At 32.4% G+C, this 15,347-nt stretch overlaps 1 protein-coding gene across 2 annotated transcripts in view; it reads left to right on the forward strand.

Moving 5' to 3' along the window:
* The window catches only part of LOC130447340 (protein O-mannosyl-transferase TMTC1-like), a 152,650-nt gene that overhangs the window by 93,221 nt on the left and 44,082 nt on the right, over window positions 1-15,347 (forward strand). For both annotated transcript variants that reach the window (XM_056784107.1, XM_056784108.1), the window contains exons 6-7: window positions 3,133-3,205; window positions 11,882-11,985. In XM_056784107.1, coding sequence (XP_056640085.1) covers window positions 3,133-3,205; window positions 11,882-11,985 — 177 coding nt within the window. The remainder of the gene's footprint in view (window positions 1-3,132; window positions 3,206-11,881; window positions 11,986-15,347) is intronic.

Here is a 15,347-nt window from a genome sequence, read left to right on the forward strand (position 1 = left end):
TCTAAAACAAGCAATTTACGAAGTGTTCCTCTTTTACCACTCGTCAGTTTTGAATCACATCCATATATATAATTAAATAAAAATTGATTGGATGAGGTGTTTGTGTTCGTGAGAAAGCTTGGGGGAGTTGACTCTCTTTATAAAACGCTATCCAAATAACGGAATGCATTATATCATGTATAGCGCAATCTGTTTGCTACAAAAGCTAATTGTGCATAGTTTCATTAAGGAGCGACCGGAATTTCATTATATTTTTTTTAATAGTATGCATGTAATGGACACACTACAAAAATATCACAATAAACATTCCTCAACGAATCTTTTTTTTATTTCTTTATCGTATTCTAACAATTCTTAGGTGTACCAACAATGAAAAATTCATTTGACTATAACAACTATTTGATGAGAATAATAATAGAAACAATTCCAATATGTCCTAAAACCTATTGGAGGTTAACTTTATTCCTTTTGTGTAGCCCAAACCAGCTTGAATCTTATGATTATGACATTAGAGCATAGATCTGGTATGGCTCTAATGTCATAATGGTCATAATAATAATAAATAAGGTTTTATGTTACCAACTAGGATAAAAATAGAAAGCTATGGAATTGATATTCTCAAATGTTTAATTAACATTTTCAATCGATTATGGCGAGAGCCCCCAAAAGATGCTGTATTGTCAGATCGGTTAATCAGAATCTAAGGAAGTACGGCTAGAAGCATTATTGTTAAGATTAATTAACTAACTGATGTTTATATTTAATGTCATGTACTAATTCGATCATTTTGACTTTCACTTCATCTTTTGTGTCTCCTTAGCAATGATTCCATTTTTCAATAGATATAAAAGAGTCAGTGCAAATATTTTAAACCTAAAAGATCTCGGAAATAGTAATTTTTTGATAACGTGACATGTTATGTATGGTTGAATTTGCGAATATAAGCGAGAAGAATAAACAAAACTTTGTTAATACCGTCTCCATCATTTCACTTCATGACCAATGGATTTATTATGTTTTTTATTGTATTCTCAAAATTTCTACCTCAACATCGCTTATCCCGATTTGTACATTTCTCAAGGGTAAATAATGTACAATTTAGGCTCTTCTTTTGATTGTAGTAGGTATTCTTTCAGATTTTCCAAAATAGTGTGAGGTGTTGTCTCTCCTAAGTTCCAAATTGTGTTACCAAGCCAACTTTAAAATGATTTCCCATGTATTTCTTCATGGTAGTTGTTTATTTTCTCTGACTCGAAAGCTCACAAAGTACCGTAAATAAAATTTCGCTTTCTATCTATCAAATTGTTAAACTTTTTCTTTTTCGTTAAAAGAATTGATTTCGTTTGAATACAAAAAGAGAATATCAACTGTATTTTATCTCTGGCAGATGCAGTTATTTTATATTCACAATATTTTTCTTCTCGGGGCATCTAAATCTATTTTAGCGTCGTAAATATCAAGATTAATATCACATATTATCTACGACCGAACTTTTCCCCTTGAACGTTGTACATAAACTGTCTATGTGATTTTCCAGTTTTTTTTTTGTAGTATTTCATGCACACCAACAATTGAAAAATGCAGAAACTACGTCATGACGACATATTCATCAAATTGAAAAAGAATTTGAGCTGTGCATAATAATTAGTTCAACTTCTTCATTGTCATTTTATTAGAAGATGTTAATTTAGTCTGCTATGTCTGTTGATATTTTTCATCCAAATGGTTTAATAGAACGGGCATATTTAGAAAATATATAAATAAATATAAGTGGTGGTTTAAATCAAACTAAGGAGTTGTGAGATTATAACTGTTCATTTTTTAAAAATTCAAATGATGACCCTCTCCACGACGACACTCCTTTAACCGTGAACGTTAACTATTAAAAGTTTTCTGCACTAATGCTGATATAATTGCTGTCCTTTCACCAACGACGTTCTCTTTAACATTTTCCAACAAAAAAGTTTGAAATCTGGACTACCGAGGGACGGCTATAGAATATCCACTCTTTCAGAAATCAGTCTGCTTCGGAAAATCTATTTCACAATCATCATATATGATTGGACGTATTATTGGTACCTACGTCTTGTTAATACCAAGTACCAAGTCTAGAACTCACTATTCTCGAAGTTCCAAGATCTAGAACCGAAAAACATCCAACATCACAACATAGCGTTCGGTAACGTGACGTTACGCTTTGTATTTTCAAAGAAAAAACGGCCAATTATTTTTCTGCCGATATTGCTCCTCATACTGTCGCTTCAGTATACTATAAAGTGGTTTCTTGTGCTTGAGTTTGGATTCTCACTGTTTCTCAATACGACAATTTTGACGGTTTACAAACTCATTGCTTTGGAAATAGGCACTTCATTAGCAAAAGCAGTCCTTTCTTCAAAGTCACATTGCTTCAATTCTCATGTATATCGTAGATTCTATGGATGCAGTTCAAGATCAAAGTATAAAATTCGCTACAAACTTCGTCGCGATAAGTTAAGCAGACAATCTCTTGCAAATATATATTCGTGAATCTTCTTGAACGGCCTACGGTCAATATTGACTACAGTTCTAGGATGTTACAGGATGATTAATTGGTTATAGCGTTAAGCCAAACTATTGCAACGCTTTATCTATATTTCAATTAAATTAGCACTCAGAGCTTCATTACTTAGCCGTAGTCGTTATTCAGAATAGTCTAATTGCATGGTAACAATGTATGAACGACAGTTCTCGTAAAATACGCGTGCGCAAACTTCGCGAGTGTCCTGTCGAAGTGACTCATTGTTTGTAAGACTCCATGAGCATGTCTACCCAATAGTAGTAAGCTTCTAATCTCCTAAAAGATTATACAATACCTATGCATGTTCTATTGGGCCAACCCATATTATAGTTCCATAATAAACAGAAATATTAGAATAACTCTACAATTAATCGTCTTGTTTCTCTCCATTTTTTATCTTATTCTTTATTAACGTTTACTTAATTCATGCACTGTTAATGAAAAATTGACTCTTCCAAGTCTCTTCCAACTTTCTCAGCATTTGAATATCCAGCTTCAACAAGACATCTAATTAGCGCTATTCATAATTCATTTGATGGAATATTTATCGTACTAATTGAAAAAATATTTTATAGGTCTTTAGGTGAAAGAAAGTGGAATAAAGAAACTCTTCAATTTACTAAAAGGGCTGCAAAGATCCTTACGTCGGTAAGTACATTTATTTACTTGAGGATATGACTAAAATAATGTAAAGCAATATTTGACGATATTCACGAAAGTATTTATGATTCTTTTGTGTAAATTTCGGGTGATAACTATGAAAAGGAGATGTAATACAAATCGAGAAAAGAAACATAATAAATATGAATATTCTTATATGTGGCTGCATTGAATAGTTGTCAAATGAATTCTTGGAAATGCTGCATGCAAAAGTGGCTTAGAAATTACAACTTCTGGCATAATTTGTAGATTAGAAGTAACTTAATTGTTAGATATTTAATAATAAAAAATACAAAAGTTCAAACAATTACATATGAATTCAATCAACTAGATTATCGATATATCGTAACATTGGACACACGACTGTGGCGGAGAGATCGCAACTATTAGTGTGTATTATTAACTCCGCGAGGTACTCGTATTTCGCGCGACTTTTTCAATAAAGTCTGCATCTCAATATAATACAAGTTGTGACGACAAAAATCGTTATCGTAAACAATCAGGACTTTTGTAAAAAGAAATAGTGTGTAGCATTTATGAATATTTGAGAAGCACATTTACCGAGACAGAAGAAAAGTGGTAGAATATCACCAAACATACGCAAAAACTCAACTCAATAAACCGGAATCGGTCATAATCATGTAGCGAAAAAAAATACCCCATAAAATGGTAGAGCTTCACATTTTTCTTAACGAGCATAAGATTAGGAGTCCATGTCGTCCTCCAAACAAATTTTCCAGTTTGTTTATTTTTTGTCATCACTTTTTATATCACACATACAATATTTCATTTGAATTTTTCCAAGAATAAATCGTGGTATAAAGTTTAGCCTACCTGGACATCATTCAAGCTTTGGATAAAGTATGACACGGAAAATTATACTACAAACTAAAAACATATCTATTCTTTCCTCACTAGGAATTATTAACAGTTGAATGGAATTGAACTTCCACGAGGTAACAGCACCAAATACTTAGGACTTCACTTAGACCCAATACTAACGTGGAAGAAATAGGTACTATCCAAGCGGAAGTAATTAGGAATGAAATTAAACTACCAGTATTAGCTTATAGGCGAGAAATCCCAAATATCAACAGAAAAGAATACGTCACATTTTTTTCCCGAAAGGATTATAAGACGCTGCATACGTTCACTCGTAGGTGAATGTCCAGAGGAGTCTTAGCAATACAGTGAATCAGGCCATAATAGACAATGCTTCGGGAGACCCTTGTGTCTATAAATCCCAGTCGGATAGGTGGCGCAAGATGTTCCGGGATAGCGGGAAAAATATCCAAGATATTTCGAATTTCTGCAATTTGAGAAATGTAACGTCGAAGTGTTTGGAAGATAGGAGGATTGGCCAACCACTTAAGGTCAAAAATTGAGGATTCTTGGAAGCTCTACCACGACATTGCTCCCAAACGAGATCAGCATCATATCATCCAGTCTACAACCCCCACATTGATATATCAGACTTAGTTTTGTCCCTATGCTCAAGAGATTGCTGAAAGGATAGTATTTGGCAACCCTGGACAAAATTGGAGCCGTAACGACGAGGTTGCTGAAGGACATCTGTCCCGTGAAGCCATTCAGGAAGCCGATATCGCATGAAAATCTCAGTGGCAAAATTGTATTGATGCAGGAGAGTAGTATTTCCAAGAATATTGACAAATTGTAGCATCCTTGACAAGTTACACTCTTATAGTTAGTAGACTCCTGGGATCCCCACTGCCAATACAATGTAATTAATATATAATAAAAAAAACAATAAAGTATGTTTATACTCTATAACGTTATATAGATAGTGATCTACTGATTATCCTTGGGCATGGCTTAGTTGACTTAGTATTACTAGAATTATAAAACTTCACTGTCTAATCGAAAACATCAAAGACAAACCTACAAACCCGATATATAGTTTCGTCAACGATAGCATACTGATGTCGTTGTTCAAATCAACCACCGAAATAAACTCCGCTACTATCCAAATCCGGAGGCAGTAATAGATCAGCAATATTAATCTGACTAATTGAATTCAGCAAAGACCTAGGCTGCTATTTATACAATGAAGGCTGGCACTGCAGCTCAGAATTTGGTTCTATCTGGGCATAAAATATCACCATCTCCGCAACTTCCCTTGTTGAGTGTTGAGGTTGGAAGCAATATGTCCTGGCATAGTAACGTGGTCGATTCAGCCAAGGCAGCATCTCAAAAAAAATGTTAGCCCTCTTTAAGACCAAAAAAAGCTATATACCCCGCAACAACTTCTAATCCTCCCCATCAGGCCCAGATTCTTCCATCCTCAGAACATTGCCCGCACATTTGGAGCTCAGCTCTCAAGAATACCCTGAAGAACCTCGACTTAATACAGAAGAGAGCTGCTCGACTTATAGGCTATCCAGAGTTGATGAGAAATTTGGACAGCTTAGAGCATGGAAGAAAGGTCGCCGACCTGACTCTGTTTTACAGATACTACTCTGGCAAATGTCTTAACATAATCCCGCCTAGAACCCTACAACCTATAGAAGTTCAAGATTAATATTCACAGGCATCTCCACACGCAGACATCATTCCAATTACTTGCATATAAAAGAGTTTACCCCCTTGTGCTTGCTTTGGATGAAGTATTAGTACTATTTAATCAATGCATCGATAATTTGTTAATCGGAGAAGCAAAAGCCATTACAAAATTGATAATTCTAGTATCTGCCAATTTTCAGCAAACGCATTTTTTTACCTTCCCTACTGTTTGTGATCAAATGAAATGAAAAACAATCGAATCCGTTCGTTTTTTCAAAAGTGAAGCAAATGTTTGTTAAATTGAATTTGTTTGATTTACGAATTAATATTCCTGATGAATATTCACAAATATTTGATTTATGAAAAAGTTGCTATAAATTCATTATCAATGACATGAAACGATTCAAACGAAAATTAATAGCAGTCGATATCGACTGACGCTGTTATAAAAGAGTTATGAATAACCAAATAAATAAATAGTAGTGGACTTGAAAAGGAAAAGTTCTCTTGGTAGAAGGATTCGTTATAAAAAATAATCTATAATTTTTCACTACATCTTCGATAAATGCTGCAATCAAGCACCTATAAAATATAAGAAACTGACTTTACAAATGAACAATATTGAATCAAAGCATTTTGGAATCACTCAGGTCAACAGTCTAATCAAATATGGGGTGTGTACAAAATTCTTGTAGAACATTATTTATGGGAGGGGATCTTCTTATCTCAGGGTAGTTGTGAAGACGGAAGTCTTATTTCGATAGCTAGAAATATACATTAATCATAAAATATGAACTAAATACAATCCTTATTATTTTAACAAATCTATCCTCCGAATATAAGCAACATTTGATCCATTTTGAATGGGATTCAATCTACTTATAAGTAAAAGTGAAATAGTAGTCAAATCTGTTAAAACAACGATATCAACGATTTGTTCAAACATCTCTTGAAAACTCATAAGGCCAGCAATTGTTGCTTGAATTCGAAAGATTGTTTTGTTAAAATAATAAGGATTGTATTTAGTTCATATTTTGTTATTTAAAAGTACAAGTCAATTGATTGATCTGAATTCGGAATTCGGAAACTTACCAGAATCACGTTCATTGTTATGGTTCTTTCTACCCTGATGGGTGAATGCGGGTTTTTTAATTTGCATGCTTTTTTAAGTTTTGAAAATATTTATTCTCGTTAAATGATCGACTACTATTAATTCTCATAAGCAACGTCGTTGATAGGTTACAGAAGTTTGCGGTTTTTATAGTTTTCATCATTCCAGCGTGAAAATAGTTTAGTATCAGTATTGTACTTCAGTGTAAAATCCGTGTGAGAGGGTAAATCATGGATAACTGCTCGAAAGAAACATCTAGAATTTATAATATAAAAAAATTATTTCCGTGGGAAAATTAATGCACAAAATATTAATTCAAATCGAAAGTTCTTGCTGTCATGTTTTGAATTTGAAATTTCTACCTAAAATTGAAGAAAGTTCGGAAACTGTGATGTATATCTGAGATTCACAATAAGATAATGAGTGATCAACCTGAACTCGGGTTATAATCTCAGAAAACTTTCCAATATTCTCATCTTCACAACTATCCTGATTAAGAAAGATTTCCTATAATATATAAAGATGGGAGATGCAACCTCTACTATATCACAAGAATTTTGTATAGGGTGCACTATTACCTATTATCATGATTTTTACATGATATTCCACTATTATCTATAAAATTATAAAAACAACAATTGTCAAATCCTCGTAATTTTTTATCTACGCTACTTTCAAAAATACACATTATTTGAAAATAATTTACAGAATACAAATCTATAAGGACATGGACTTGCATACTTTCTGTCACAAACTACTGACCTTACTAGAGTCTTTACCTTTAAAAAGCAAACCAATAGTTTGTGGCATTCTCTAAATTGATTATTTTAGTGTGTGTGCTGGTCAAGAATTTCTTCAGTCAATTTTTGATTGACCAGTTATAGTACTATAGACTATGTCGTGTCATCGTATGATCCAGAATCCATGGACTGTACTGACTTTAATTCAGGTCTCTCCGATGATGAAGCAGTGTTAACAAAATTTTCGGTAAAATCCAATACTAAAAATGTTTCTCGCAAATTATGCCGTATCTTTTCGAAAAAAAGTTTTCAAAACTTCAAGCACCGTTGTCAAACAACTGACTGGAACATGTTATATGGTGATGTGGACTTCTATTTTGGCACTTTTTCCAATTGCCTTAAAAAGGGCTATAATTATAACTCGGCATAAAGGAGGAGATAAAAATCAAGAATCGAATTATCTCCCAATTATACTCCGTCCAAGGTTATCTAAATACTAAACAGCCATCACAACTTTCTGTGATTTTTCTAAGGCTCAATCAACAAATTGTAGTATACGGTTTCAGGGAAACACCTCTCGCATGATTCAAGTCATACTTATATGTATAACGATATCTTCTTGCAAATCAATAGAATGTGGAGTGCCCCAAGGCTCAATAATAAAGTAACATCTGTGGTAAAATATATTATAGGACCTTCTAATCTTCTCTGTCTCAACGTTTCTAAAACCAAAGTTTTTAAAATTCTTATGGCTAAAAAATTAAGTTTTGCACTGAGAATAGTTTCCAAAGAACTGAACTTATCCATCTCCTTAACAGTCTATTATTGAGTCGCATCTCCGATATGCCGATCTTTTCTAGAGTACGTCTGGTGTGACTCAATTTTAGCGAATCTTCAAACTACAAAAGAGAGCTGTTAAATATTTACTCGGTCTAAACAGTAGGGCCCACTGCAGGGACTTCTCTAGAAGATTGAAAATTCCGATTATTCCTTCCTTCTTCATCTTTGAATCCGTTTTACCCACCTACTCCACGTTCAGCATTAGTTAAAGGCTCAATAATTCACAATGTAAAAAAAATACACAAGCACTTGCCAATTGAAATCAAATCGATATCTTTTGCCGCATTCCGCAATAATTTGAGGGCATATTTACTAGAAAGTGCCTTCTACTCTGTAACCGACTTCTATTCTAATAATAATATTCAATTCCAGGATGCTACATACTGGTTTAATTGTTTTCTTCTTTATATTGGAATTTCATTTTTTTGAGTTGTTTTTTACTGTTATTACCGTTTACTCTATCTTAGTAGTTAAATTTCCACCGTTAAAGGAACCGATAAAAATCAATTATTATCTTTGAGTTGCTCCATTCCATTAAATTATTTGTAAATGTTTCTCTATTTTTAAATTTGACCATATGAACACAAATGATGAATATCCGGGACTGTCGCTTAATGGAACTATTCCAGTTAATAAATGTTTAAAATTCGTTCCCAAGTACTTAGCAATGGTCGAAAAAGAGGGCGTTGTTAATGGACAGTTGTTAATGGAGTATATTTTTCAACCTAATTGGCATGCAATATTTTACTTAAAGTTGACATACAAAAGGCTCGTCCACATCAAACATCCAATCAAATATTTGGAATTCGGAATCTAATTGAACCAACTTATACAGGGTGTCCCAAAATAAGGTCATTCCGTCTCTAGGATAAATAGAAAATTAATAAAATATTTGTGATTTTTCAGTAAATAAAATTAGTACCGCCATCCGTATTCAAGATAGAGAGCGTTGAAAAAAATATACACATTTCTTACGATTTTGCTCTAGCTACTGGCAACATTGTATTGTAATTCCATACGAATATATTTTGGAAGCTAATACATCCATTGAATTTGTTTTTATGTCTGACTACCATAGAGGGCGGTAGTTACACGGTTCGTACCCAGTAGTATCGAACTAAGCAAAATTTAAAGTAAACTTGAACATCATTAAATTTTACACCAAAAAGGCACTCTTGATGAAAATCGATACTGTGAACCGTTTTGGGATTTTTTGATTTGTAATGTTTCACAAAAATCAAGTCTAATCATTAAAGGATCTTGTTATTCAAAGTTATATAAGTATATTGTGTACTCAGCTATTGAAGACCCTTAACTTTGACTTTTACACGGTAATAGGATATTCTGTGATTTAGCCATGGAAAACTGCCAATCATTGAAAGTTATGACGTTGAATCAATAATCACATTTCTAAAACCTTGTTATTTGTTGAATTAGATATTGTTAATCAAAATTTACTCAACTTTTGAATACTCTGACATGTTATTAACCTTAGGCAAGTGTTTAGAAAACTCTAGTGCAGCTGTTACGCATTATGCAGAAAAGTTTGTCCCTTTAACTTGAATACGAATAGCGTTATTTTTCAGTTTTTCATCTATTATAGAGACGAGATTACGTTTTTCTGAAACATCTTGTATAGAACAAATAGAAAACAAGAATCATATTGACAAATATAGAAGAATTGTTCCATTTTCCATATTTCAGAACAAGATAATCATGTACGTACAAAATACTATAGGTGGAGGTGAATCAAAGAAAAAGTGTTTACTCGTCGAAATTTGGAAGATTTTTGTCTTTATTTTATGTCCCGGCTTTTATGAAGGTCTCGTATGTCAGAAACTGTTGCACCACTTCGCTAAATCTGGTTCTGGTAGTTGACATAGACAAACGCAAAATCTGCTGGACTAAGTGTGTGGAGTTGAAGGAAGATTACGTTGTACAATATTTTTTTTTATTATTTTACAGTTTTACATTGAAAATACAATCTTCTGTCTCATCGCCCACATATACATACATATAATATTTGATATTTTCGTCGTGTCGTTTATCTAGCACAGCGATACAGTTCTCTGATGAATACTGATGCTCATAAATCTCAAAATACCGATTTCTGCCAACGTTGAGAGATTATAGTAGTGGAGCCCAAATAAGAATTTCGAAATTTATTAAACCGCGGCAGATAAAAATACAGGGGGATACTTTGTATCCTTGTGTCCGGTTAAGTACCTCCATCAAATATGAGCCTTATATGTAAGGTCACCCGTCAAGAATAAAACATCAGATTAGTAAAAAAAAATTGATCATCTGAATTTCTCGAGCGCGTCAGATTGAGGTAGGGTGAGTTAATTACATACTAAAAAGTGTATATTCCACTAATTTGACAATTTTCGAGTGACGTAAACAAAGGGAGCGCTACAAAGTTGTAAAAAAGCTCATTGTCATCTCTAAATGCTCGAGCGTGGATTATTTTTTTTTATTCCGAAAGAAATAATCTATGGATAACAAAAAATATATAATCTAAAGAATTTAGGGATCACAATTATGGTTTCTTGTTACTTTTAAATTTTGTTTTTTGTAGTAGAGTTTCATAAAATGATGTTTTTTTACAAATAAAAAGATGTATTCCTACTCATTGTAAGAATAGGTTTTTTAATTGCAAACAAAAACACAAAACTCAGACTGCGATATTTTTTCCAGAATTTCAAAGTTGAATCATTGAAAAACTTTCTTTAAAAAATAAATAAATTTAGCATATACTGATATGTTTTTCCGTACCCAGTTTAGTGTTATAGTGTGATATAATTCCCTTGTGAGATAAATGGTGAATATTATGGTTTTCTATCTCATTAGATATTTCTCTTTTAAAATTTGACAGCGTTGGAAATGATTTTAATTTAAGTTCATGAATAAGATCCATGTTTTTATTCGCATTCTTTCACTGTTGGAATTTATCCAATTTATGCATAGTTGAAATAAATACAAATGCTTTTCAATATCTTTTTATTGTGATCTTACCTAGTTTATATTTATTCATTTTATGTGGGTAATTCTTTCGAATGCTTGCATTTATGTTGCTAGTTCCTGCTTGGAAGATAAAAAGGGCACTTGTTCATGGAAAACACTTTTTTGTACGCGAGTATGTCCATGCAATAGTATTTTTTCACATATTTGAAAATCTATAGCCGCTATTTCCACCGATGAAAGAGAAATATATGATACAATATTTTCTTCTTATAATTTAAACTTTGCAACCCAATAAGTGTTTACTACGCTCGAGTAGATTCCTATTTAGTATCGTGTCTGAGAATAATTATAACTAGCATTATATTTTCAAAATTGAACTGAATTATTTTTTTCATTAATCTATCAAAATATTTGATATTTATGATACTATTTCATTTTATATGGAATATGTACATCTCAAAATTCACAAGAATTTTTTTTTTATTCCAGCTTGGTATTCTGCTGACTCTAAGGCTTGCAATTTTGCAAGGATCTCTACCGAAATTTTCCCAGCAAGACAATCCCGCAGCCTTTCATCCTTCGATTTACGTCAGGTAAATTTTTTTCGATACCATATTCTTTAAGCTATATTGTCTTTAGAAATAATTTGGAGAACGAGGTAATAAAAAAGTTATCTAATGAAAAAACAGAATATAGTGTAGCTTGACGTGTAGTGATTAGTTCGGGGTTATTTCATAACATCGAGATGAAATTTTAACAAAGATCCTAAATAGACTAATCCGTCGATGAACAGTTGGTGAAATTACGAAAAAATTAAAATAACTATTTATATTAGAGATATTCAGTGTGCTGGAATTCCTAAAGCAGAAAACGCGGAACTTGATTGCAGCGAACACGATTATTGTATGTAGTTTCGAGACATTTTTCGAAATTTATATTTTCCTATCCCATAGAGGAAAGCTCCAATGGCCCTAGCTTGGCCCAGGCTTGGTCCAACCATGTAGAACACTGGGCCAAGCTTGTAAGCCAGGCTTACACTCACTGTTTGGACAGGACTGTTTATATTATTTTTTGTTATCTCGAATTCTGCAAAAATAAGTGATATGAGTTATTTTTAATATGTTTTCAAATTCCGAAAATCTCATCTAACCAAATTACAGATTCTAGTGACAACAATATGACGCACCACCACATTATTCATGTGATGCTGCCGAGTTTTCAAACCAGTTTTTGCCAGTATTCTATTGGTACAATAGAACCGCAATATCTAGATCTTTAACTCACAGATTTCCATTTTATAAGGTTATTAAATTGCAGAAATACAAAATATAGAATTGTGAAATACAATTATAAAGGAGGTTAATGAATTACTCCGGAAGTTATTTGTGTTGCACTAGAAGAACGTGTACGTCGGTTTGCTTATTGTCAAGATTCCAGTGAATGGCATTTGGAATATTCAATTTAACTAAAAATATGTCTTAATTAATTTGATGTTTTAGTTCGTTTATCGTGAAATTATTCACGGAGTGAGATGAATATTTTCTATTTTACCTTTATTAGGATAAGACAATATGATTAATACTGCTAAATACATAATTGAAGAGCTGCAAAATGAGGTTTCAGAAGACCAGATTCCAATTTATAAGAATCAATAATCACACCGATGTGTCAAAACGGGATTTTAATTCTGACTTTTCATCTAAAATTGATTATGTTCTGGCTGATGGTGTAATAATATATATAACAATAAGTGGGTTACTGGATATGGAAATGACGGAATAGAATTTAGTTCTTGGATTCGTTGTTACTTGAAAAGAAGACTAAAATTTGAGTATGAACTAGTTTGAGTGATGGCAAGCAATAATATGTGAAAGATCTGATGATTGAACGCAATCAACAACAATTTTTTTAGTATTTATTAGTCTAAATTGCAATTATTAAATTTGGATAGGTCCATAAGTTTTGTAGAAAAATATAGCTTTACAAATTCCAGAATATATAGTTATTATTCTCGAGTTATTTGAATTATACTGATCCACTACATTGTCAACGTTCCATTCAATATTTCCCTAATTCATTGGATTTATGAAAAAATCCGTTCATGAAGTTAATATTCATAATAATGAATGAGTGACTGAATGTAAAATATTGTATTTAATATTTCATTATATTGAAATAAAAAAATATTTCATACAAAAGCAAATATAATTGTTTTATATTTAAATAAATGACATGAGAATTTGGGTTATTGAAAGGCAATTTCGTAACACTACTTACGGAGCAAACCAATAGCCAGAGTAAGAGTTCTTCCATTGAAGTTTAAAAGGAATCTCACGGTAAGGTATTTGATATATATATTACAAAGCGAGAATGTGCTCGAACAACACAACTTTTGAAGTTTATTCAACATTTTTTTATTAGGTAACATCATTCTTGTTCTAAAATGAGTAAAACCTCCGAGACCTGATCACTCTTCAAACGAAGAATTGAGAGATATGATTCATTTATGTAGAACAAAAATTTCCTAGCAAGCAATATCGAAAACATATCCTGAAATGTACCTAACAGAAGACTACCATAGACATTTCATTGGAAAAGTCATACATTTTTTCTTCATAGTAGTTCAAGTATATAAGATCAAAAAATTAACAAACATTTTCAAGAATCAACTAACTGAGTAAGGTGGGATCTTTTATGACCCGTCCAGACGAGCTAAAAGTTACTAGGAAGTGACTATTTCGAAAACCCACTCTGGTCAAACGAGAAATAAGTATGACTCATTGGATACCTAAAGTGCAGAAACCTTCAAAGCTATTGCGCGATTGGTGTTCATAAAAAACTAGGAGACAAGCTAGGGAGACAACTGATGAGAGAACATTTGGAACGCCGTGTCCTAGAGAAAAGTTTTTACCAAGAGAGCTGCACTCTCTCATATCCAAAATAAGCCATATTGACGAAACAGTCTGTTTAAGTACAAAAAAGGGGAAAATATCACCTATGCCCTTATTTACAGAATAAGGAATCAGTCATGTACCATTTGTGTCATCGTTATATTTGCAAAAATTGAAAGCATACCAAGGTTTTGTGCGATAGATGCTTCGAAAAGTCAAAGTTCTCCATGTTTAAGGTGAAAGTAGCTGTCAGTTTTCTTATGCAGTACATTATGATTTTACCCATTATTCAACATCATTCTGGTACCTTTTAATGATAACAAAACAGGTTTGGATTTGGATATTTTTGCTATGATCCTTTTTGGTTCAATTTTGTCCAATTTTTCTTCCATAAAGGTTACAAAATCTGATATATTTAGTGTTTTTTCGAATTAGAACATCCAAACTATATTACTGTAACAACTTGCAGCCACTGTACAGTGATTCCTTTTTTGACGTCAAAAATAGGTCAGGGTCCAAAATGACACTGCCATATTATGAATGTTACAATTTTCTGCCATACCAGTTAAGTGATAAAACAAGTGTATTATTTGAAATTTTTGAATTTCTTAAATATGTAGGGAGGTACGAATTCAAATTGACGTGACTTAAACTGTATCTCCAATAATTAGCATTATCGATATTACGATATCATTATCTTATATTGCTTCATGGTAAAAAAATATCAATAGATCATCTTTTTACATTTATCATATATATGAGATATTTTTGACAAAGTCTTCTATTCCAACAATGTCTTGTACAATGTTCAATTGAGAATTTTCATAACTGAAGTTTGTAAAAATATGAAGGACTAAGAATTCGTAATCATCATAATAGAAAGTGGAAAAGTATGAAAAACAGACATCTCTAATATATCTTCAACTATTCTAAGACAAAAAGCACAAAAACACTTTTCTTATTCCATTTGAAGTCTCGTTTTATTAATATTGTCTCGAACGTCAACGTGATAAATGGTTTCCAGTCTCTGATAATTTCTTCTTGCTAATTCAGGCCGTCCTCTG

This window comes from Diorhabda sublineata, chromosome 8 (genome assembly GCF_026230105.1).
Source record: "Diorhabda sublineata isolate icDioSubl1.1 chromosome 8, icDioSubl1.1, whole genome shotgun sequence".
NCBI lineage: Eukaryota > Metazoa > Arthropoda > Insecta > Coleoptera > Chrysomelidae > Diorhabda > Diorhabda sublineata.